Genomic DNA, 26,828 nt, shown 5'->3' on the forward strand with positions numbered 1-26,828 from the left:
GCCTCTGCCTCAGGTGTTAGAATGGCTCTGGATGCAACAGAACGACGCCCCAGAGGGGCACAGCATTGCCCCCTGGTGGGCATGCCGGGTGGATCCCGGTCGGGCGCATGCAGGAGTCTGTCTGACTGCCTCCTCGTTTCCAGCTTCAGAAAAATGAAAAAAAAAAAGAAAAGAAAAGAAAAGTTGGGAAGAGCAGGTGGAGGCTCTGTGTCTCTCCCCTGCTTTTCTTGAAACTTCAGTTACAGAAGTTCAGGGCCTAGATAAACACATTTCTCAAGAGTTGCCTACATCAAAGTAGGCCGTGTGTGTGTGTGTGTGTGTGTGTGTGTTCATTTTTTTTAAATTGAATCATTTGAAAAACTAGATATTTATTTGGAATTAGTTCTGATCGGCCGATTCTGAAGCTTTTATGGTATACTGTTTTCTTGGATTCTGAGGGGAGAAATAAAATCAGTGATAAGAAATGATCTCTGCTCAGTCTGACCAGGTGAAGGCGCAGTGGGTAAAGCGTCGGACTGGGATGCAGAGGACCCAGGTTCGAGACTCCGAGGTCGCCAGCTTGAGCGCGGGCTCATCTGGTTTGAGCAAAAGCCCACCAGTTTGAACCCAAGGTCGCTGGCTCCAGCAAGGGGTTACTCGGTCTGCTGAAGGCCCGCAGTCAAGGCACATATGAGAGAGCAATCAATGAACAACTAAGGTGTTGCAACGCGCAATGAGAAACTAATGATTGATGCTTCTCATCTCTCTTCGTTCCTGTCTGTCTCTGTCTATCCCTCTCTCGGACTCACTCTCTGTCTCTGTAAAAAAATAAAAAATTAAAATTAAAAATTAAAAAAAAAAAAAGAAATGATCTCTGCTCATTAAATACTGTTCCTGGTTTTCTGCCTATATTCTTCTTGTCTTCTTGGATGTTTTATGAGTGAGTCTGTGTTTGATACTTGGTACCCTTCTGAAAATAATCACCTATTATCCCACAGATAAACTCACAACTTGAAAAGGGCAGGATTCCAAATTTTCCCAAAATGTGAGGTGCTATGAAACATCCTGGGGGGAAAAAATAGAGGTTATAATTATATTTATTTAAAAAGTACCACTTAGCGAAATGAATTCTGATAATGAAAGCAAAATTAGTGTAACAATTAGGGTTAGTTCATGTATTTTGCAGTTGTTTATTTACCTACTCGGTACTTGGATTGAAGTATTATATGGGATCTAAAAAGGGGGGGGGGACCTTCTCAAATCCACCAACATCTCCAGATATTGTCAGAAGCTTTTTCTCCCCCAGTCTTGACAAATCTGGGCCACATTTCAGCTCCCTGCCCACTGCCATTTGGTGGTATTTTTGTTTCTCTTTAGGTATCATCCTATTTTCTTTTTCTTTACCATTGACATCAGCTTATTTCATATGAATATGTAATATATTAAAAACACATGCATTTAAAATATTGTTTTGATTTATTTGTGAATTGTTTCTATTAAAGGGCCTATCTGGGGAAATGAGTAATTTCTCATATCCTGTTCTTGCAGGAAGAATTTTAAATCGTTTCTCCAAAGACATTGGACATATGGATGACTTGCTGCCCCTGACCTTTCTAGATTTCTTCCAGGTAACATAACAGTAATGTCAAGTTCTCAAAAGGAAAAACAGAAGTGCCTATTTTTTTCAAGGCCCTCTCATCGGGGCTAAGGGTGAGCCTGTCAACCTAATGGTGTGTCATGTTATCTTAATATAAGGCCATGTTTGTCAAAGAAAGGTGTGGTGATGATTTGGAGGGTAAGTTAACATGAGTAATGCCTCGTGTGTAGGAGTGGCTACCCAGTCATGTCGAGGTTGGTTCGAAGCAGCTACATGCTTGTTAAGTGGTTCTCCATCTGCCTTCCAGGTATCTGGCGTGAAGTTCACTTTACAGTGAGCACATTTCATAATATAGAAACAATCACCTCTCACGGAAAGATAGCCTAGATTAACTAAATTATGCATTGTATTACCACAAAGGAAAAATATTACTGAACTTTTTTTTTTTTTTCTGGTGGATAAAACTAGGTGTGGTTACTTACAAAGAAAAGATTAGTAATAATAAGGTGAAAATAATACTTTGTTAACAAGGACAATAGAGAGCAGTTATTGCAGATGCAAAGCCTTCAAAGGCAAGTCTGATTAAGTCAATAATTTGAGTATAGGATCAAAGTCATCTCAGAAAATGTCGTTTTTGTTTTTCTAGGCAGCTTTTCTTTCACACGTAGATTGCTCTAAGTCTTAAGGTGTCTGTTTTAAAAGAAAACCAACAATCCCGCAGAAATACCTTCTATAAAGCAATTGCTTTGTCTGTGAACTTGAGGTTTTAGAGAGTAATGTTGGGTCATCTCATCTCTCATCTCCTTATTCAGTGTTCTTGCTCATGTGGGATGTTTTTTTTCTGTTGTTTAATTCTGTCTACTTCTCAGTGGTTCAGGCTGGGAGACTTTCTTAATTTCCAAGTGTATATTTTGGAAATGAAATGCATTAATCAAAGGCTGCACATATTCTGAAATTGCGGCTGTTGTTGCTAAAACTTCATGAACCTTTTTCACTTTCCCTTAGTGCCAGTTTACAGTAGTCTAATTATGAACTCATGTTAAGGCCAGGAAGCAGAAATGGTACAGTTGGAGTGTGCAGTGCTGGCTCAATCCTGATAGTCCCCCCTCTTTTTTGTCTCTACTGAAGCCACTGTCACAAAAGGAGCCAGAATTACTTAATTTGGAAAATTAACTATGTCACAAAAATCAGTAGTGGGTCTGAGATGATTACAGGCATTGCTGTTAGGCACACAGAAATGAGCCAGTGACCATCTGACTGCAGACATGCAGCCCATGGGCACAGGTATCTACTGTTAACCAATGTGAAGTGAGCTGAGACTAAGGCTGAGGACTCTTTTTTTTTTCTTCCCAGTGAGAGGCTGACAGGGAGAGAAAGACAGAGAGAAAGACAGGAACATGGAGCTTTTCCTGTAATGTGCCGTGATCAGGAATTGAACTGGCAACCTCTGTGGTTTGGAGTGATGCTCCAACCAACTGAGCTATTCAGCCAGGGCTTAATATATTATTTATTTATTTTTTATTGATTGATTTTTTTTTTTTTTGGAGAGACAGAGAGAGAAAAGAGAAATAAGGGAGGGGAAGAGAAGCATTCACTCATTCTTCTACTTGTGTGCATTTATTGGTTGCTTCCTGGGTGTGCTCTGACTGGGGATCAAATCTACAACCGTGTCATTTTTGGACGATGCTCTTACTGAGCTAACCAGCCAGGCAGAGTACTTTTATCACAAAGGTGTCTGATTTTTCTTTTTTTTTTTTCTCTTCTGCAAACTTATTTTATAAATGTGTCCTGCTGGGTTTAGCTATGTAATTTATCTCCAAGAAGCAATCTTTCATTAAAACAGTGTCATAATTTGATGTGATTGTTAATTACTTTGAGCTGATTCTACGAGAAGTTTTGTTTCTTTGCGACTGCAAGTGAGGCCAAGGTTGAGTGTCGAAAGCTGTCTGACCCAGGTTTAGCTCATAGTTAGCCAAAACGTGTCATGCACATATGTTTGCATGGCAGATGGAAAAATAGGGATAGATGCTCCCTGATTTTAGTATAAAAACATCTCAGCCTGAAGAGAGAAAATTCCTGTCTTACTCTGCTTTTCTTTAACCTGAGAGACAAGGTTTTTAAAAAAATGATTTGTTCACTTACTCTTGGTGAATCTTATCATTGTTGAATACCAGTTGTCCCAATTAGCCGATTTCTTGAATCTAAGAGCAAAGGTAAATCTCCATGTCATTGTCTCCAAGAAATGAGCTTTTGTATGAAGGATAACTCAGTTATCAATTATGATAAAGATCTGTTGTCACTTGTTTTGTTTGCAGGTGTCTTTAATAAGGCTTCCCATAATCCCTTCAGGAAGAAATATTTTCTTCTTTTAAAAATAGTATTGGCTAAATACAAAAGCTCTGATCCCTGCCATTGTTGTTGATTCTTTGAGGGACATTTCCCAACATTCATTGTTTAAATGGTTGTCAGGAGGAATCAAGTGAAACTTCATAAACAATGCAGTAACTGGTTCATCTCATTTTGTACAGAAGCCTTTCTCCAGAGGGATTTGCATTCAGTGAGTGAGCACAGGGATCATTTTGAAGTATTTGGGCCTGTTGCTTTATTAGGAAGTGAAGATTTTTATTAAAGCCACAAAAATGAATATTTAACCTGCCCTCAAATAAAGGCCAACAAAAATCAAAATGTAAATTGATTTTTTTTTTTAAAGTTGGATAGAACTCTGTAAGGATGAAAACAACCTGGTGGTGTTCTGGGACTCTTAATGGAATCATGTAAACCTAAAATAAACACTATTATGGTAAGCACACAGAATGAAAACTAATTTTCCAAATCAAATACATTATATTCAATTCATTTTCCCCAATCAACCAAATGTTTAAAACCTGTTAGTTATAACATCCATCTTCTGGAAATTAATTAGAAACCTATTAGCTCTGCTAGCTGAGCCGAATGAAGAGGGTTGCTCATTACATTTCTAAATAGGTTCCTGAATTAAAGCAAAGCAAGGTCAAAATGACAGTCAGCTTGACTCACCTCATGGCAGTGCTTAAGAAGTTGATCTAGTTTGGGTTTTTTTTTGGGGGGGGGGTAAGTGTTTTAAAGGAAATTTGATCTACCTTACTCAGTTCTCTAATAAAATTTTAAAGTTGAAGTACTAGTCAGGTAAAACATGCCAGTTTCATGAAGATTATCTTTTTTTTTTTTTTTTACTTTTTTTTTTTTTTTTTGTCATGAAGATTGTGTGAACAACAGCACCCTCCCCTTTGCATGAGAAACTGAAATGGAAATGACTTTTAGGCGTCTTGTCCAGCTCATCAAACGCTTCTAAAGAGGTTTGTTAGCCCCTTTCAGAATAGAGAGAGTAGAAGATTGCCTGTCTGCCTTTGCTTTTAATGCCATTAGCAAAACCTGCTGCTGACATCGGGAGGCCCTTAGTGTTCATGTTTCTCATCAGATTCTTTGTGTAACAATCCTCATGACCAGCAGCAACTCCTGAGCTCACAGAAACTCACAGAATGTTATTCCTTCTAAACCTAACAGTTGAGTCCATTGAAACAATTGAGATTAAAGAGAATTGGGAATTTCCTTGTGAAGAAGTTACTGTTGGTGTTGTCTTGTAGAGGAAGTGATTCTTACCTATCTACATCTCTAGTTTTTTGGGGGTGTTTTGTTTGTTTTTTTGAGAGAGAGAGAGAGGAAGGGAGAGAGATGAGAAACATCAACTTGTAGTTGCATCACTTTAGTTGTTCATTGATTGCTTCCCATATGTGCTTTGATTGGGGGGTTCCAGCTGAGCCAGTGACCTTGGGTTTCAAGCTAGCGACCTTTGGGCTTAAGTCAGCAACTTTGGGATTATGTCAGTGATCCCGTTCTCCACCACCCCATGTTTAAACTGGTGAGCCTGCATTCAAGCTGGCAACCTTGGGGTTTCGAACCTGGGACCTCAGCATCCCAGGTCAATGCTCTATCCACTGTGCCACCACCAGTCGGGCAGGAAGTAAACTGAAATCCAGAGTTTAGATATTCCCATGAACAGGGAATTAAGCTCTTGTGGGGAAAATGGTTGCATTTAGGCTTGCTCACTTGTCTTCAGCTGCGACCAGAAGCTAACGTATCCATCATGCCTTACACAATGCTGGTGGCCTGTGGACAAGGCCCACCGGAGGTGAGAATGGCTGAGACGCACAGACCCGACTCTGGAGACCAGGTTCAGTGATGCAGATCCGATTTATTGAGGACGTAAGCTAGCTTATATACACAGGTTCAGCCTATAGGGTGTTACAGCGTGTCCTTCACAGCCAATGGCTGAAAAGGTCAGGAAGCTGCCTGGTGGGCGCTGAGTTACTTCCTTACAGTGGGCGAGCTCCCTCCTGGGTGTGCCTAGGAGGGTTTCAGGTGCTGGAGTGTTCGCACAGCATTGCATCAGCCACAGCTGCTAGGAATGCGCTCTGCGCTCCACCTACAATGGCCAAGGCCAGGCAGGTCCACATTGGATTCAGGCAGACAGTAGAAAAACTGCGGAGCCAGAAAGCATAGGGCCATTCTCGTTTAATAGAGTCTTGCAACGGCCGAGGAGCAAACAGGAAGGGGAAAAACTGCTCCTCATGGCAGGAGGCGAACAAACAGCAAAAATGGACCAGACCGTCACAGTGGCGGCCAAGCCATCCGTAGTCCTCCCCGAGGGCAAGCACCCGTAGCCTTACAGAGACTAGAAACACGTGGCACGGCCACATGCTGATGCAATAATCAGGCAGAGTACAAGCAAGCAAGCCTGACACAGCTGTTTTCCCACACCTTATGTAACCAAGGACATAGCACCTTAGTGCACTGCCTTAATGTGAGCGCCTTCTGTGATCAAGGACAGGGCTCTGGCGGAAAGCCAGGTTGGTCCAGGCAACCCATAGAGGTTGCTGTACTCGCCCCCATGCGCAGTCTCTCCTCGCCTGTTCACTCTCTGCCGCCGCCAGAAGCAGTTCCTTCCCGTCCTGGTCTCTCGCACACCCCCGTGAGCCTGAAACGGGAATGACACGCGGCCCTTTGGCTCCATGTATGTCCTTTGGTCTGACTGAATCCAGTGTGAACCTGCAGGGCCTCGACATCCTGCGTTATAGCTATAGCTCTGCACTTATCAGAATATTCAAACTACAACTGTCCTATTTAATGTGTTTTTTTTCTTCTTCAAGATAGGCACAGGCTTATGCTTTTCTGGAGAATTAAAATCAAATAGGTATAGAACTAATGTAATTACATTTATCTGTGTGAACTTTTTAATCTAGAGCATGCGTGTTGGATCCCTTTTTCTGTAAGACTGATAGTTATTTTCGTTTTGTAAAAGTTCAGAAATGTGGACCTCTAGACTAGAACTTCATGTGTTTAGAACTTCTGCTGCTGAGGAATTGAGGGAAAAGCCCCAGGAACACAACCCTCCAATTGGCGTCATAATGGCTACAGTTGGTAGTCTTGGTAGCAGCAAGTCAGAAATCAGGCGCAGATTTTATTACTCACTGACTAAATGACTGAGGGAAGAAAGTTCTGTTTCAGATGTGAGCACATTTGCTGGTCAGATAGAAGTTATTAACCTAATTCTGTCCCTTGAACTTCAACAAAAGTTTGGTATGTGTGTGGACAGTTGTAGGTCTTGTTTATCTTTTGTCTTGCTTTGTTTGTTGGTTAGCTAACTATTCGTATTCATGCTAATACGATACAGTGACACAGCTGATTCTGACAACGTGGTCACTCACTGTTGTCCTGCATTGAGGTGAGGAAGTTGCAGGAATAGTGGGCTAACGTGCGGCGTTTTGCCGCTGAACTGACGCAGGCGGGACACAGCAGTGAAGAAGAAAGACCCGTTTTTGAGGAAGCATCTTGGAGGCGTAGGCCAGAACTGAGGGAAGGTTTTGGATATGTCATAGAAAATAAGTAATTTATAGAATACAAAATCACAGCAGTCTGCAGGTTACCTCAGGGTTGCCCTGGGCTTATCAGATAATTTAGCCAATGGCTGGCAGTACATGTCTGGCTTATCGAAGTGTTGTTCAAACATGTTGTTTGCTTTTTCAAAAATCATAATTGCTTTGAGTATTAACAGTATTTTTAAAACCAAGTCATTTAAGCTAGAACATAACTCTTCACTCATTAGAACTAAATATCTTTGTGAAAATAGGGATTAAAATGCAAATAGTATAAAGGTCTTTAGACCTCAGACATGAGTTATCACCTTAGGGCAGTGGTCCCCAAGCCCCAGGCCGCGGACCGGTACCAGTCTGTGGGCCATTTGGTACCGGTCCTCAGAGAAAGAATAAATAACTTAGATTATTTCCATTTTATTTATATTTAGGTCTGAACGATGTTTTATTTTTTAAAAATGACCAGATTTCCTGTTACATCCGTCTAAGACTCACTCTTGACGCTTGTCTCGGTCACGTGATACATTTATCCATCTCACCCTAAAGGCTGGTCCGTGAAAATATTTTCTGACATTAAACTGGTCTGTGGCCCAAAAAAGGTTGGGGACCACTGCCTTAGGGGACTCTGACTAGGACTTCAGCCTTCTAACCATAGTGTATTTGAGTAAACAAACAAAAACATATAGGTAGTAATTAACATTTACATTTTTAGATGTTTGACTGACTTCCTAATACCATAGCATAAATACAGCAGCACAGGCTCTCATAAAAAAGTGATTGATTTAATTAATAAAGGTGCCATGCATGTGTAATAGTTGTATGTTTTAAATTTAATTAATGATTAAAATTAATTTCATGATTAATAATTATAATAATATAGGCATAGGCACATTTTTTATATTTGATGGGCTGATATGTTGTTTTGTGAATATAGTTGAAACCTACAACTGCCCACACAAATACAAATATATAATGGGAAATCTTAAAGTTTCTCCCAAAAGGAAAGAGACCCCCCTTTTTTTTTAGTGGTGTTGGGGAGGGACAGGAAGGGAAAGAGATGAGAAGCATCAATTCTTCATTGTGGCACCTTAGTTGTTCATTGATTGCTCTCTCATATGTGCCTTGAGGAGGGGGCGGTGAATGCTGCAGCCAAGCCAGTGACCTTGAGCTTCAAGCCAACGACCTTTGCATTCAAGCCAGCGACCATGGAATTATGTCTATGATCCCACACTCGAGCCGGCAACTCCACACTCAAGCCAGATGAGCTCGTGCTCAAGCTGGCAACCTCAGGGTTTCAAACCTGGGTCCTCTACATCCCAGGCCAACACTCTATCCACTGAGCCATTGCCTGATCAGGCAAGAAATATTTGTAATATATATCTGTGATATGTGGGTTTGTAATTCTTTCAGTATTTCTCATTTCTATAACATCTTCTTTAATGTTTTCCACCAATTGTTTATTCAAGTCTTTGTGTGTATGTGTGATATTAGTCAATATTTAATAATGTTATTTGGATGTTTTGTAAGCCACTGGTCTTTGTGACTTCTTTCTACATTTGGGGCTGATTATATATACATGAATATTTAAATTAATACTTGGAAACAAGTTTGAGGTTGTTTATGTTACATGTATGACATGTTTCTTGAAGGCCACTTGGATTCAATTGACTGCCAGGTTTGAAGGGGAAAACTGGTGACACCAGACCATCTGTTACCAAGACAACAGTGAGAGGCTTTATTTTTACCTGGCATAATCAGACCACAGCAATGTCTTACTGTCCAGTAGGAATAGAGCCTCTGTATAGTGCATTTTCTCTTATTTTTGTACAAGGAAATGAACAAGCTCATGCCTAGGTGATGTTCCAGTCACAGTCACTGTGTTTCAAATACAGATTGTAAATTTTCTGGTACTTCTCTCTGAAGTTAAGTATAAACAACCTTGGGTGTCTTACGGTATCATACAAACCATTGGCCTAATGCCTCACTTTTATTCTGAAACTTAAAACTCTTTTTAAATTATAGTTGATGTACATTATATTAGTTTTCAGTGTACAACATATGAGATTTCAGTTTTATACCCTACAAAGTGATCAACACAAAAAGTCTACCATCCATCACCATGCAAAGTTATTGTGATATTATTGACTTCTTTCTCTATGCACTTCTATACATTCCCATGACTTATGTTACAAGTATAAGTTTGTACCTCTTAATCACCTTCACCTTTTTGCCCATATCCCAACTGTTCAACTGTCTAGAAACTCAATTTTTCTGTATTTATGAGTCTGTTCATTTGTTTCATTTTTTTAGATTTCACATATAAGTGAAATGATAGTGTTTGTCTTTCTCTGACTTATTTCACTTAGCACAGTACCCTCTAGGTCTATTCATATTATTACAAATGGCAAAATTGGCCCTGGCCGGTTGGCTCAGCGGTAGAGCGTCAGCCTGGTGTGCGGGGGACCCGGGTTCGATTCCCGGCCAGGGCACATAGGAGAAGCGCCCATTTGCTTCTCCACCCCCACCCCCCCCTTCCTCTCTGTCTCTCTCTTCCCCTCCCGCAGCCAAGGCTCCATTGGAGCAAAGATGGCCTGGGCGCTGGGGATGGCTCCTTGGCCTCTGCCCCAGGTGCTAGAGTGGCTCTAGTTGCGGCAGAGCGACGCCCCGGAGGGGCAGAGCATCGCCCCCTGGTGGGCAGAGCGTCGCCCCTGGTGGGTGTGCCAGGTGGATCCCTGTCGGGCGAATGCGGGAGTCTGTCTGTCTCTCCCCGTTTCCAGCTTCAGAAAAATACAAAAAAAAACAAAAAAAAAAAAACAAATGGCAAAATTTAATTCTTTTCTTGGCTGAGTGATGTTTTGGCATTTGTATGTATGTGTATCCACTTCTTTATTCATCTATTGATGAACACCTAGGTTACTTCCATATCTTGGCCATTGTAAATAATGTGGCAGTGAATATAGTGGTGCATATATCTTTATGAATTAGTATTTTGTTTTCTTTAGATAAACACCCAGAAGTGGGATTGCTGGGTCCTTCTTTGTCTCATGTTATTGCCTTTGTTTTAAAGTTTATTTTGTCTGATATAAGTACTGGTATCCCTCCTTTTCATTTCCATTTTCATTAAGTATCTTTTTCATCCCTTTACTTTCAATCTATATATATATGTCTTTCAATCTGGAATTTCATGTAGGCAGCTTATGTGAAGGTCTTGTTTTTTTATCCATTCAGTCGCCCTCTGTTTTTTCAGTGGAGCACTTAGTCAATTTACATTTAAGTACTAATTGTTGATAGATATGTGCTTACTGCCATTCTAATTGTTCTCATACTAAATTTATAAGTGGTTGGTCTACTATCTTTACTATGTTTTCCTTTACTGGTTATGGGTTTTTTTTCTTATATTTTCTTATTTCTATTTTTGGCCTTTTCTTTTCCACTTTATGAATTTCCTTTAACATTTCTTGTAATGCTGGTTTACTGGTGATGAACTCCATTAGCTTTTGCCTGTCTGGGAAAATCTTGATCTCTTCTTTAATTCTGAATGATAACCTAGCTGGGTAAAGTATTCTTGGTTGTAACATTTCTTGTAATGCTGGTTTACTGGTGATGAACTCCATTAGCTTTTGCCTGTCTGGGAAAATCTTGATCTCTTCTTTAATTCTGAATGATAACCTAGCTGGGTAAAGTATTCTTGGTTGTAGGCTTTTTACCTTCATCATGTTGACTATATTGTGCCACTCCCTTCTGGACTGCCAAGTTTCTGTTGAAAAGTCAGCTGATAGTCTTACAGGCATTCCCTTGTATGTAACTACAGGGGGTCCGTGGTTACGACAGTCACTTCATATGATGTTTCAAGTTTACAACGCTCACGTCCATAAAAACTTTAAAAAATTGAGACATGAGCATTTTGGCTTAAGCCGTTAGTGTCATACTTACAGACTAGGTGGGTGAACTAGTTTGGTTGTGCACAGTGGAAGAGTCTGCAGTAATGCGGTGTATGAAAGAGGGAGTTGGTGTCCCCTGGTACACTTATCTATGCTATTTTGGACTGTTAAAAGTGCAAGTGTTACGTTTGTGTTGCTTTTGGCGACTTTCTGGCCTTTATTGTGGCTTCTAAAAAAAAGTCAGAGTCTTCAGATGGTAGTGCTTCAAAAATGAGGAAAGCCATCGCGATGGGTGTCACAGAGATACTGACATACCTAGAGAGGAGTTGTCTGCTGAGGACCTCATTCAGCTGGAGAAGCAGCTGCTTGAAGAAGAAGAGATAGAAACCCCAGAACCTGAGAGATTTACTACCAAGGATTTGGCAGAAGGTTTTTCTGTGGCAGAGGATGGGTTGGGAAAATTTCAGGTTGAGGATCCCAACGTTGACAGATTCAGTAAGGTCTACAGAGCTGTTACGGATGCCTTGTAATGCTATGGGCAGATTTTGGAAGAGAAAAAGTCATTCACCTTCCAGATTAGCCTGGAACAAATTCTTTAAGAAGACAGAGAGGCCTGCAACAGATCCTGTACCCTCCACTTCAGCTGCTTCTCGAGATGAAACACCTCTAGTACAGATAGAATCATCTCCAGCGTCTCCTGCATGTTCCTTAGGCAATCCTGATTCACCTGACCCAGTATCTCCAGCACCTTCTGCAGGTTCTCCTGCCTCTCCAGCTTCTTCCTCCCAATAGGCCACTTTCTCCCACCTTGCAATGCCCCTTCCAGTGTGCAAGCCAACCACAGGAATAAAGGAAAGGGATTTATTTTTTACACTCATTTTTTTGTCTTTTTTTTTGTTACTAAAGTACAGTATATTTCCTTTTCCTTTTTCTGTGGCTTAGTTGTGTTTTTATGTTCTAGATTATGATTTTACAACTGTGTTAGGATAGGTAAGTGGCTTAGGCTAGGGTATGTTTCAACATACACCAAAATTCAGGTTATGTCACTGTCGTAGGAATAGAATTCTTTTGTGACCCGAGGACCCCCCTGTAATGTGTCTTGGGTGGGTCTTTTTAGATCCATCATGTTTGGGACTTTTTCTGTTTCCTGGACTTTGATATCTTTAACCAGGTTAGGGAAGTTTTCAGCCATTATTTCTCTTATTTCTTCAAATAGGATTTCTGTCTTTTTCTTGCTCTCTTCTTCTTCTGGGGCCCTTATTATTGGAATGTTAGTATGCCTGATGTTGTCCCAAAGGGACCTTATGTTATCTTCAATCTTTTAAATTCTTTTTTCTTCTTTATCTTCCAATTGAGTATTTTCCATTATCCTGTCTTTCTGATTGCTGATCCATTTTTCTGTGACATCTGATTTGCTGGTGATTTCCTCCAGTGTATTTTTCATATCAGTTGTTAAATTCTCTGGTTCTGATAGGTCACATATTATCATTTTTATTTCTGAAGTTCTCATTGAATCTATCCATTTGTTTGTGGAATTCAATGAGCATTTTATGACTATTGCTTTGAACTCTTCTTCATCTAGTAGACAGTTTACTTCAGTTTCATTTAGTTTTTTCCTGGCGTTTTTGTCCTGTTTTGTTTGTTTGGAACATATTCTTTTTCTCATTTTACCTGTTTGCTTCTAGGTATTAGGTGGGTAGGCTAAATCTCCTGGTCTTGAAAAAGTAGCCTTATTTATAAATTGTCCTGTGGGGTCCAGTGGTGGAATCCCCCTTCTCGCCAGAGCCACGTGTTCCAGATGTGTTCCCTGGGTGGTTTAGTGTCACTTCCTGTTGTGTCTGCGCCACACTTCCTATGGACACATTGGCATGTGAGGCCTGGACATCACTGTCACAGACTCAGTCGTGTGCAGGGCTCAGCCATACTGTTGCACACACCCTGGTGTGTGCTGGTGCCTACTAAGGTCACCTACTGGGTGTGCCTAAACAAGAGTCACTTCGGAGGGGTGCTAACCTGAGTGGGTCCTCAGGGAAATGCCAGGGTAGGGTGAACTGTGTTAGCAAGGTTAGTAGAGAGTGTCAGCAATGGTGCCTGCCAGTGTCAGACCAGCTAGATCCATGATGGCGAACCTACGACACGTGTGTCAGCACTGACACGCGTAGCCATTTTTGATGACATGTGGCCGCATACCAGAGAAGTATGGGGCCGCATGCAGAGAAGGACGTTTCATCCTCGGCTCCTGCATGGCCAAGTGCAGTAGCCGAGGATAAAACATTTGCTATAGTGGAGACACTCTGTCCCAGAGGTCTGTAGGCCAAAACAACAGAACTCCGGCACAGAGCATCTAGTTCTGGGACTTCCAGTTGGGCCGTTAGGGGATTTTTTACCTCACTTCTGGCCGGCGGAGCAGGGAGCAGCAGTGTGCCGTGGGGGACTCATCTCTCGGGGCTCTGTGATCGCCATTACTAGCAACCACATAACCATAGCAACCATCATCCAATCTACTGTTCTGGGGTGTCATGGATTTCTAATTGACCATCATTACTGAGATAAGTGAGGGGGAGGCTGGGAGAGGGAAGGGCCTGTGCTATGGGTGCTGTTTCCCACCATTAGAAATAGCGGCAGCCATCTTAATTTACATAAGATGCAACTTGCAGAATTTCAAGACAGCATCTGGGCTCAGGTGTTTGTAGACTTGAGGTCAAAGCTTGAGAATCTGGAAAGGTGCCGCTTGGAGAATCAAGAGGAGTGCCACTACGAACAGGAAATTTGGAGTGCCTGGAACCGATTACCAGACACTTTTAGCACCCTGAAAACTATAGCAATGGCTTTACTCACAATTTTTTCCTCTACGTACTTTTGTGAGACCTTATTCTCAGCGTTAAATAATATCAAAACCAACAAAAGAAACAGATTGACAGATAAAGTTAGTAGCCCTTGCTTGGGCTTGAAGTGTACTAAATACCAACCTTCAGTTGGAGATTTAGCCAATGAAATTCAGCAACAAAAAAGTCACTAATAGGCAGGTTAAAGAATTCCCCCTCCCCCTCACTGATCTTAGTTCACGGCACCCCACACAAATTAAATAATATCAAGACCAACAAAAGAAACCGACTGACAGATGAACAAAGAAGTCACTAAGCAGGTAAGTTAAATAATTAGTTTTTGGTTTATTAAATACAGTTATATATTACAATTATACATTTTTGTTATTTAAACTATAAATATCGCAAAATTAGAGTTTTTTTTCTCAAAGTGACACACCACCCGAGTTATGCTCGGTTTTTTGGCAAATTTTGACACATCAAGCTCAAAAGATTGCCCATCACTGAGCTAGATTATAGAAAGAGGGTGAAAAAAGGGCACACACCAGCACCTCTCAGGAGAAAGTTCCAACAAATCCATGTCACTCCAGCGCACATCCTAAAATTAGTTAATGCGTCAATTTCACATGTGAGCTAGGTACTTTTCAAACTGCTGCCTCTGGGTTTCCTACAGCCCGTTGGCTCTCCCAGATGTAAGCCCCACTGGTTTTCAAAGCCAAATATTGTGGGTACTCCTTTTCCTGATTCAGGTCTCCCAGACTAGAGCTCAGACCCCTCACTCTTCAGGGACGACGTCTGCAGTTGAGATATCCCTCCCACTTGTGAGTCACTGCATGGGGAGCATGGGGTAGGATAGGTCCTCACTAGACTTAGTCGCTGCACCTCCGACCCATTTCTTTATATCCATAGTTGTAGAAAGTCTGTTCTGCTAGCAGTCACGTTGTTCTCAGAGATGGGCGTTCTACATGTGGTTGTAGTTTTGGTGTCAATGAGAGGAGGTGAGCTCAGGATCTTCCTACTGCATGATCTTCAGCCTGAAGCCAGGGACCTTGCTTTTGAACGCCAGCTTAGCTTGTCTGTAGAACGTCGCTCCTCAAGGTTGGTGCCCAGCCCCTGCAGGAAAGTGTCTTGGGGTGGGATCGCCCAGTCATTGCTCCACTCTGGTGTGCAGCTCCCACATCCAGTTCAACTCTTACTATGTGCTGGGATGCAGGATGAAAAAAGATGGAGCTTTCATCTTTATTCATCTGACAAGCATTTATTGTCCTGTATGTTAGGCACTGTATTGGGCTGGGGGATGTGGAACTGAATGAATTATAATTCCCATCTTTCATGAGGCACCCACTCTTGGAAGAGTTGGATAGAAAGTCAGCAGTTACAAGGCTGTGTGACGTTATCATAGGAGGGATTCTGTATAGAAGAATGGATAAGGCTTTATAGCATGGGAAAAATCTGATTTCTAATTCCAGCTTTGTGGTTCAGTTATCTTTTTTTTTTTTTTTTTTTTTTTTACAGAGGCAGAGATAGACAGGGACAGACAGGAACGGAGAGAGATGAGAAGCATCAATCATCAGTTTCTCGTTGCGCGTTGCAACTTCTTAGTTGTTCATTGATTGCTTTCTCACATGTGCCTTGACCGTGGGCCTTCAGCAGACCGAGTAACCCCCTGCTGGAGCCAGCAACCTTGAGTCCAAGCTGGTGAGCTCTTTGCTCAAGCCAGATGAGCCCGCGCTCAAGCTGGTGACCTCAGGGTCTCGAACCTGGGTCCTTCCTCATCCCAGTCCAACGCGCTATCCACTGCACCACCACCTGGTCAGGCTGGTTCAGTTATCTTGAGAAAGATATGGGAACTACAGGTGGCAGTTGGAAGGACAGGTCTGGTGTTGAGGACAGGGTATAAGGGTAGAGCCTGTGTATTCTTAACTGAGAGAGTAGTAGTTGAATCTGTGAGGATGGGTAAGATTGACCAGAGAGCGCAAAGCATTTTTAGAGACCAAGATCAGAATTTTATGGAAGCCTCAATATTTATAGAGAAATAGAGAAAAGAGAGAGAGAAAGAGAGAGAGAGACCAGGCAGAGAAAATGAAGAAGGAACAGCAAGGAAGAGAGGAGGAAGATCCATACTGGGGTAACCGAAGGAGGACAGGTGTGCTGAATGCAAAGGAGACGGTACGCAGAGAGTTATCAGGTTTGGCCACTGGGAGATGTCTAGGGACCAGCTGGAGCACACTGACCATAGAAGGAGGCCAGATTGCAAAGGCTGAACATCGAGGAGGAGTGGAGGACGCTGAGGGCAGACCGCCCTTTAAAGGCGTTGGACTCAAAGAGGTCAGGCCCGTTTGGAACATGGTGTCTGGGGAGGTGTCGCTGGGTTGTTTCTGTTTTGCAGTTTATGTGTACGATGGTGGTGGTAGGTGGTCTATCTCTCTCTCCCACCCTCCCTTCGGTAAACAAGTATTAGAGTTGAGGTCCTGAGAGGTAGTGGCCAGTAGGGCGTGAAGCCCTGCCCTCATGGATTTCCTCCAAACCTCTCAAGAGTAGGGAGCCAACTAGAAGTTAATCCCTTGCTGAGTTTGGAGTGCCACAGAGGTAGTCCTGGAGGGAGAACTGGGGGTGGCGGCTAGAGACAGGAAGCCTGGTCTAGGGGGGCAGCAAAGCTTCTTGGGAGTGACCTTTGACCCGAGATGAGAGGAAAAGGTCACAGTGGATGCAGCCGGAAGCCAAGTTTCCACTTGAGAACCACTCTCTTCTCTCTGTCATCAGCTGCGAGTGGGGATAGGAAGGGAGAAGAGCTTGAAGGGAGTTGTTCAGTTTTGTTTAAAAGGATGTAGTTAGTGCCAAGTGATGCTACTTTTCCTTGCTGTATTTGACAAACCTTAAAAGAATCTTGATTATTTAAATTTTTATTATGCCTCTGAAGTGTTTATTCCATATACTTTTCCTCAGCTCATGCCTCCCCATTTTCTTAAATGACATCTCAGATCATTTATTTAGCATTTATTAATTATAAGAAATGCCTGCCTTCTATTCTTCCTTTGTTTCCCTGTCTTTGCCTTATGAATACCCTGGTGCACAGAGTAACCTGCCCGCGGTCCTCTGAGATCAGCAGATGCCTTTGTTCTTTGCTTTCAGATGCCGGTATATTTGCTTGTTTTGGAACTTATGTGCACTTTCTTCCCTGAACCAGAGACTAATATGTCATAGATGGGTGCAACCCTTGAAGGGATCACCACATTCTGACTTCCTCTGGGGCTGGCCGTGGTGGGGCAGGGACTCAACCTTTTCTCACAGTGCAACACCGTCTTGGGATATATGTCTACATAGATTTGTTTTGCTTCTTTTGCTGGTGATTTGTGTTACAATGGCCTGGAGAGTGAAATTCATATTTCCTAACCCTTTAATCTCCTACAGCTCCTAGGAAGAAACTGTACCGTACCTGCTTGCTAGCCTGACTGTTCGTGTGCTCCTGTGTGTGTGTGTGTGTGTGTGTGTGTGTGTGCGCGCGCATGCGTGTGTGTGCACACCTTTAGTGCCTCCTCAAATGGAACTTATTAATTCATCCTTTAATGACCAGCAAGTCTCTCTTTCCTTTAGGGAAGCTTTTCTTCATTACTATATTCTGCAATAAAACAAGCTCTATGCCCTACAAAAAAAGAAGGGATCTGCTAACAATGGGCCTCCTTCTGTGCTGAGCATATTCCATTTCAGCCTACCTCACAGCCAGGCAGGCAGGCGGCATGAAGCGAGCACGTCCTGTGTGCCAGGCACTTTTCTAGGATGCGGTGTGTGGAGCAGTGGCTCTGGGTATTGGCTTCTAGGTATTTGTGTTCCAATGTAGGGGCAGATAGTAAACAGATGAATTTATATGTTTTCAGGAGACAGCCAATGCAGTAAGGGAAGGCAGGTGTTTGGAGGGACGGTGGGACTGCTGGAAACATGGTGGTCAGGCGACAGGTGACATTTGAGTTGCAGAAATAAGAAGGAAACAGCTGCACAAAAGAGAGCTGGGCGGAGGTGGACAGGGACAGTGTGCTAGGAGTAGGAACAGGTGCAAGGGCTCCAGAAGGGAGCCAAGTGGATGTTCCCAGGAAGAGAAAAGGCCAGGTGGAGAGGGGCTTGAGACAGAGACAGGACTACAGACCCTGTAGACTCCCCAGACTAGGTTAAAGGGGTTGAGTTCCAGTCTGGGTGCAGGGGGAAAACACTGCATTTTTTTTTTTTGTATTTTTCTGAAGCTGGAAACGGGGAGAGACAGTCAGACTCCTGCATGCGCCCGACCAGGATCCACCCGGCACGCCCACCAGGGGCGATGCTCTGCCCACCAGGGGGCGATGCTCTGCTGTGACCAGAGCCACTCTAGCGCCTGGGGCAGAGGCCAAGGAGACATCCCCAGCGCCCGGGCCATCTTTGCTCCAATGGAGCCTTGGCTGCGGGAGGGGAAGAGAGAGACAGAGAGGAAGGGGGGGGTGGTTGGAGAAGCAAATGGGCGCTTCTCCTATGTGCCCTGGCCGGGAATCGAACCCGGGTCCCCCACACGCCAAGCTGACACTCTACCGCTGAGCCAACCAGCCAGGGCCTGCATTTTTTCTTAAACAGGAAAAAACATGTTCCTGTTACAGATTGAAAAAAATATTTAATAATTAGTTGACACCTCTCATGGGGTTATTGTTAAAGAATTTTTAAACGTCTTACATCACCAATATATGTATAATCCTTTGAAGGCAAGACCAGCAGCTGTTTTCTGTGGTGTCCTCCTCACTCATAGCACAGCGCTATACATTGAGGCCGATTTCAGGGCTCAGCTATTCTGTCGTTGAGGTCATTCACGCTGTTCACACACAGAGGAGGAAATGGTCAGGGCGGGCGCCGGGTCCTTCCAAGAGCCTGTCCTTTTCAGGGCAGTGACTCCCAAAGACCAGGCTGTACCTGGCTGAGGTAATGTGAAGAAAAGGGTGATGTAGGATTTAAATATTTTTTTGTTCTTTTATTTTAAATAAAATAAGTAAGATGTAATACTATTAACATTTTGCTTCATTACATGGCTATTAAATACACACATAAACATTTGGCCATTTCTTCAAGCAACTTTTTCATCCATGGGTTCAAAGCATAGTCTTGTTTTATCTCTAAGTCCTACAATTACTTCGTTGAATCTCTCTTTTTTTAATCTACGTATTTGGATAGCATTGGTTCACAAAACCATACAGATTTCACGTGCACAACTCAACAAGACACATCTGCGCTCTGCATCATGTGCCCCCTGCCCCCGGCAATGCCTCTTTTGGACCCATCTGTCCACCTCCGCCTAGTCCCACTGGTCATCACCACACTGTTGACTCTGTCTGTGTGTTATGTATATATGGGGTTTTTTGGGGCTAATCCCTTCACCTTTTTTTATCCAGTCCCTCACAAAGCTGAATTTACTCAATTTTTCTCTTTAGATATCTTGACTTTCTAAATATAGTGGAATGAATTGCTCTTACCTAAAAATTCTAAAGTCAGCATGTAAGGTCTTATAGTACAAATTACCCATCATAACAGTAATCCTTGCTAACATTTAGTGACTGCTTCCTGGGCATCAAGCCTCATTTTTAAATCCTTTATTTGTATAATCTCTTATTTCATCTTCCTAGCAACCCCATGACAGTCATACAATTATTGTTTGGTTTGAGAGCTGAGAAAAATGAGCTCCAGAGAAGTTACATAATTTTCCCAGGATCACACAGCTAGTGAGTGATAAACTGGATTTTTAGTTTTACATATTTGAGTGTTCCGCATCACGCTTCCGGGTTTTGATCACATAATGAGACTGTTGTCATTGAGGATGGTCCCAGGCGGAATCTCTAATAATATTGAAATCATTGGACATCTAGTATCTATTCCTCCTCCCCAGCAAATGTCATAGACATCTCATGTAGTACGACCCTATGGTATTTGAGATCTTTTTGAAATTTTGATCCTAGCCCTTTATTTTCTTTTTCTGGCTATAGAATTGTTTGCAAACCTACTTTCACTTCTCCAGAATGCTTTTGAAAATTGTTGCTCATGTAAAATTTAGTCTTAAGATCTATTTTCAAGAACTTTCTTCCTTGGCTTTGTGATAAGTCTGGTCTCAAATTCTAGGATAGTAACAGTTTTGGTGATAGGAGCATCAAAACACTCAGAAAGTAGAGGATACTATTTACACATATGTAATTTTTTTTTACACATGTAATTTGATACACATTTGTTTGGGGTGTACTTATATGACGCTATAGTAATAATGTGTGAACAAGGAAGGAAAATTAGTTGTGATGAAAGCAAATGCACATTTCTTGAGGTTTGGTTTAAAAATAGTAGCATAACTTTACATTAAAACTTAATGAACAATGATGATTCTACATTGTACTAATACTAGTAATTGGAAATACATTCTTTACAGAAAATGGCATAACTGCTAAAGTTAATTTGTTTTATACTAGAAATAATGTACAAACTGCATACAATAAACCTATCACTTTTATGGAAAAAAATATACTTTATGGTTTAATTAAACAGAGCGGCCAAGTAGCAGTTTAAAATGTGAATATTCTGAAACACTATCAATAAAGGGTCTAAACTCCCAATTCTAAGATTTTATACTGTAGGCAATACCATTCTTTTCTGTGAAGGGAGAATAGGAGTTCTGATACATTTGATTTTGAACAACAGAGCTTGTCAGAACAATATTATATGTATGTGTGTACATGTGCGCGGACAGAAATACATACCCTCAAGGAGCCAATTATATTGTTGATACAACCCTTTCAAATCATGTAGCTTGATGTACATCTTAAAATATAAACCTCTTGGCTGGAACGTATGGTTTATGTAGGGCTCCTGGTGAATCAGGGTCTACATTTTACATGGTCTTACAGACTTGTCTAAGGAATTTATACCTGAACCTATAGACAGTTGGTCCCTGTCCAGAGTCTTTGAGCAGGTAAGTGGCTGCTCACTATTTAATTTTTAGGGAGAAAGAGTGTATTTGCTTGTCTGCTTTGAAGAGGTTACTATTGCTCCTTGGTGGGCTTAACTGAAAATCAGCAAGATTTGTATTGTACATACACAGTGGTTGCCAACGAATTGTGCCCGTAGTTGCTTCTGAAAAGGACCTTGGTGTGTTTAGATTTCTCTCTCCTATTTGTGGTCAATGAAAAAGTCTTTGTGGGAGACTTCCTCCCCTTCCTTTACTGGTTCCGGTCAGCTTCTGCATCAGCCTCTCAGGACTGGGTAGCCGGCCACCGTGTTTCTTGCTGGGCTTCATGTGGCTTCGCTGGGATTTTGACTCTGCTGGGGGCAATACCAGGGCCCTGAGGTTTATTGGAGACCTGGCAGTGTTTGATGATCTGATTCATTCTATGATGCTTTCTGTTTCAGGAGGAATTATGGAATAAGCTAGTGAAACCAGTGATGTTTCTAATATCATAGCTTTATTGTCCTTGAATATCACAGCATGAGTTTATATTGCAGAGATTCTAGATTTATTATCCCTAAAGATTTTAAAGGACATTTTCCCACATAGACTTACTGAATCAAAATCAGTTGTTTTCCAAACAGACCACTGAGCACTATGTATTTCTAATTTCCATACAATTTATGAAACTTCCAAGGTACCAGATAACATTGAATAAGGGGTCTTAATGATCAAGAATTCTTGCCATTAAAGTCATCACTCCCAAGAAAGTCTTTCTACTAGCAAAACAAGTGAAAATGAAGGTTAAAATGTGGAAGTTGGATTTAGGCACTAAAATAAATATGTATTTTTTTTATAATTTTTAAATTTGGGACTTCTCTGAGCATGTGAACCCGTACACAGCTGCCCTCAGCAAAATGCTGTAATTTATTGAGGAAGACTGAATTGCAAAACTTTTCTTCTCCTCACACCTTCGTCCAGAAAAAAAAAAAAAATCAACAGCTTGACTGAGCTTAAATAACTGACTTTTCATATTCTTTCATGGAACACAAAGGGCTAATCCTGAGGCTACTTGAGCCAGCAATGCAGGCTGTGATGGGGACCACCATGGAACATGTCATTCCCTCCTCACCACACACAAAACACATTGACTGCAGCTTTATGAAGTGAAAATGCCCAAGAAAAAAAAAATGAGGAGGAGGTGTCCCCAGTTATTTCTTTCCAGAGGGGGAGCGCAGAAAAAAAAGCTGCTGCATCTGGACACTGAGAACAAAGCGAGCCTAAGACTTGGGGATAATAGGTTGGGTCACTTGCTTTTATAGAAGCAAAGGAGTGGAACTGCCTTTACTTGTCTCAGTACCACTGACCCTTGCATTTCATTGTGTGGAGATGTCAGAGAAAGTGTGTAGAAAGCATTCCAGCCTCTTTCACTGAACAATGACTTTGTCATTTTGAGATTTCTATGGTGTGTTGACCCCTTCCCCCACCCCCTCCCACCAATCCCCCTCGGACAAAAGAGATTGTTAGTGAGGCTGCTTGGCCCTCATTTGAAAGATCTGTTTTACCGACTCTTTAAAAGTAAACTCATTCATTTTAACTGAATCACAGTGTTTTCACGCCTTTAAAATCAACAAAAGCGTTTTAGTCAGAGCATTTGCAAGGCTGGAATATTCTGTGAAATGCCAGTCCCAGAGATAATGATTCAAGCAAACGGTCAAGTTAAAAGTGGGTTTCCTTGTTAATAGAAAGGAGAACTGATGACATGGGTTACTGGAAATACTTACAAACACTTGACCCTCCGGTTTCTGAGATCAGGGTGATACGATTCACACAAGCTCACTCGATTCCTTTACCTTTTCATTTTTGTAATGGAAGGTGAGACGGTTGGTTTTTTTCCGGTGTGATGGTGAGCACACATCGCAGGCCGCTGCGTCCACATCAGCACAGTGACAGTTAATCACCGGGGACCCTCCCGGGCTGGCAACCAGTGTTCCAACTTGTCTGCCCCAGCATGTGTGCTCCAGTGATAATGTTGGTAGTTTAACAAGAAGCTAATTAAGACCTAAAAGAAAAAAATAATAAGGATCTCCTTTTTATCAAGCTTGGTGGTATTGTGCAAAGCATAGAACTTTACCTTATAGCATTATTGGATGATGTCCTTTGCAAAATAGTAGTGCCCACTCACGGGGCTTTCTCTCCTTGCCATCCTACATCTTTAGGAGTGATAAAACGGAGAGTTGTTGCTAGGGAGAGGACAATGGCCCCATACAGGCTGCAGCAAAAGTAGGTCTAGAGTTGCGTGTACAGGAAACACAGAGTTTATTCTTCTTGTATTATTTATTAGTTATTGTATTATTTTCCACATGAACAACTAAAAACCTACTTTTGCCCCATTCTGTATTTATTTACTTTGAGGATATTAAGAGTCTCCAATATGCTATTTTTGATTACATTCATTCAGTTCTCTTTACTCTGAGTTTTCTTGAGTACGCTGAACACAGAAAGGGGTGGTCTGGAGAACTTGGCTCTTTTTTCCTTTTCCAAGTGTGAGGAGGGGAGACAGACAGACTCCCACATGTGCCCGCACCAGGATCCACCTGGCAACCCCTTTCTGGAGCTGATGCTCTGCCCATCTGGGACCATCTTGCAACTGAACTATTTTTAGCACCTGAGGCAGAAGCTCCACGGAGACTGATTTTTGCTTGCAGGTTTTCTCTGGGTTTCTTGATTTAGTGTTCTGTGATTATCATCCACTTTGAGTCTCCAAGAAGACAGCTCTAGCGTTACAGCAAAGGGACAGCACCCTCTGGGAGAGATGTGAGACATGACTCAGGAGCCATTCTTTGTTGGAGGTGCCAAGGCTGGTTAGTGTAGCCTTCATGTGTACGCCCCACCCACCCTACCTCCAGTGTACCCAAGAAAATCACCACGTGACACTGTGACTGTTTTACACATTGCCAACACCTGCCCGCGCACGACCTGAGGAATGGGAATGGTGTCTTTCTTTTTTTAACTTCTTGCTATTTTTATTGAGGTATAGTTTATACACAATGAAATCAATGTTTTTTTTAGTTTGATGAGTTTTGATAATTGTGTGCACCGCAATGATTACCACACCAAACAAGACGTAGAGCATTCCCATCACCTCAGAAAGTCTCTCTTGCTCCTCTGCAGCCAGTGTCCACGCTTCTTTTAGACTTCTGTCAGCATATGTCAGTTCTCCTGTTCTTAGGCACCTAAGTGCAGGTGGAATCAATGCAGAACGTTCTTCTGTGGCTGCCTTCTTTGCTCAACATGTCTTCTGAGATCCGTCTGTGTTGTATGTCTCAGTGGTTTTTCTTTTGTCTGAGTGGTAGTCCATTATATGGAGATACCACAATGTATGTATCTGTTCTCCAGTTGATGGACACTTGGGATGTTGACACTTTTTAGCAATGAATCTTATTGCATAAGGGTTTATGTGGACATGTGTTTTCATTCCTGTTGGATCAAATATTTAGAAGTGGAATTGCTGGGTCATAAGGTAGGTGTATGTTAACTTAAATTACCATAAAAATTTTCAAGACAGCTGCACCATTTTGCACACCCACCAGTGATATATATGAGAATTTTAGTTGCTCCACATCTTGGGAGCATTTATCATTCTCAGTCTTTGGATTTTAGCCTTTCTAGTGGATATGATTGGTCTTTTGTGATTTTAATTTGCATTTCCCTGATTAGTGATACTGAGCTCTTTTTTATCTGTGTTAATTGGCCACTCAAGTATCTTCTTTTGTAAGTTGTTGTTTCAGTTTCTTGCTAATTTTTGTAAACTTTAAAAAAAAATTTCTATTGTTGATATGTAGGAGTTTATATGTATTTGCAGTCTTTTTAATAGTTGTATATGTACACTTAATACTAGTCATTGTGAATATAGTCTTCCATCTGTGGCTTTCCTTTTTATATTCTTTTTTTTTTTTTGTATTTTTCTGAAGTTGGAAACGGGGAGAGACAGTCAGACAGACTCCTGCATGCGCCCGACTGGGATCCACCCGGCACACCCACCAGGGGGCGATGCTCTGCCCCTCCGGGGTGTCGCTCTGTTGTGACCAGAGCCACTCCAGCGCCTGGGGCAGAGGCCAAGGAGCCATCCCCAGCGCCCGGGCCATCTTTGCTCCAATGGAGCCTCGCTGCGGGAGGGGAAGAAAGAGACAGAGAGGAAGGAGAGGGGGAGGGGTGGAGAAGCAGATGGGCGCCTCTACTGTGTGCCCTGGCCGGGAATCGAACCTGGGACTTCTGCACGCCAGGCTGACGCTCTACCACTGAGCCAACTGGCCAGGGCCTCCTTTTTATATTCTTAAAAAAATTTTTTTTGATTGAGGTATAATTGACATCTAACATTATATTAGTTTTAGGTGTACAACATAATGATTTAATATTTGTATGCATTGCAAAATGATTACCACAGTTAATGTAATGTTACTCACTTTACATGGTTACAAGAAAAATTTATTTCTTATGATAAGAACTTTAAAGATCTACTCTCTTAGCAACTTCCAAATACTGTATGCAATACAGTACCATTAACTGTGATATTAACTGTAGTTACCACGCTGCACATTACATCCCTGGGCTTATTTTTTTAAGACTGGTAGTTTGTAAGTTTTCATCATTTTCATCTATTTCTCCCTCCCTCCACCCCCTGCCTGTGGCAACCACCAGTTTGTTCTCTGTATCCATGAGCTTTGTTTCTCTGTGTTTTTGTTTTATATTTCCACATATAAGTGAGCTCATACAGTCTTTGTCTTTCTCTGTCTGATTTAGCATAACGCCCTTGAGGTCTCTCTATATTGTCACAAATGGCAAGATTTCCTTTTTTATGGCTGAATTGTTCTTTATCCGTTCACCCATCAGTGGACAGATAGGCTATTTCCATATCTTGGCTATTGTTAATGATGGTGCGTTGAACAGGGGGTTACATATATATTTTCATGCTAGTGTTTTGTTTTCTTTGAATACATACCCAGAAGTGGAATTGCTGGATCGCGTGGTAGTTCTGCGATTAATTTTTCAAGGAACCTTCCTACTCTTTCTGCAAACAGTTCACAAGCATTCCCTTTTTCTTCACATCCTTGCCAACACTTGTTATTTCTTGTTTTAGTTTTTTATAATAGGTGTGAGGTGACAGCTGACATTCTAAAAGGTGAGATGATATCACATTGTGGTTTTGATTTGCAGCATTCGTTGGATTGAAAACATTACACTCTAAACTACCACACCAAGGACAAAGTCTCTTTCAATTGATATTTTAGCTTGTAAACATTTAGATTTTATTCCCTGCCCCCAAAACAGCATTTAAGCCCCCATGAGAAGGCAAAGGAGACTTGCAGTGGAGAGAAATAGTCTTCCCCAACAATATCGTGCAATGCTTGCGCACTCTGGGAATCTCTCTGGGAAGTGCTGACTGAGGAACAGGAAGCAGACTGCCAGAGAAGCGTTCCTGCTGTGGGTCTCCCGTCTCTTCCTTTCCCTCATCTCCTGGTGAAGGAGGAAGAGGAGAGGGGACTACAGCGTTTTACCAAATGGGCAAAATAAGAGAGGATATAGTATCCTCTCACTATCTCCTAGTGTCCAGGCTCTGCAACGTTGTATAAGCTTTGCCTAAAGTAATAAATAGTTGAGAGTCAAATATAATGCTCCCCAAAACAACTTAAAGATAGTTGC

The 26,828-nt window shown here is 41.9% G+C and overlaps 1 protein-coding gene across 1 annotated transcript in view; it reads left to right on the plus strand.

The window, feature by feature from the left end:
* Positions 1–26,828, plus strand: part of ABCC4 (ATP binding cassette subfamily C member 4 (PEL blood group)) — a 294,246-nt gene that overhangs the window by 185,144 nt on the left and 82,274 nt on the right. Inside the window, exon 20 of the mRNA XM_066380684.1 lies at positions 1,528–1,607. Coding sequence (XP_066236781.1) covers positions 1,528–1,607 — 80 coding nt within the window. The remainder of the gene's footprint in view (positions 1–1,527; positions 1,608–26,828) is intronic.

The sequence above is a fragment of the Saccopteryx leptura genome, chromosome 4, assembly GCF_036850995.1.
Source record: "Saccopteryx leptura isolate mSacLep1 chromosome 4, mSacLep1_pri_phased_curated, whole genome shotgun sequence".
Classification (NCBI taxonomy): Eukaryota; Metazoa; Chordata; class Mammalia; order Chiroptera; family Emballonuridae; genus Saccopteryx; species Saccopteryx leptura.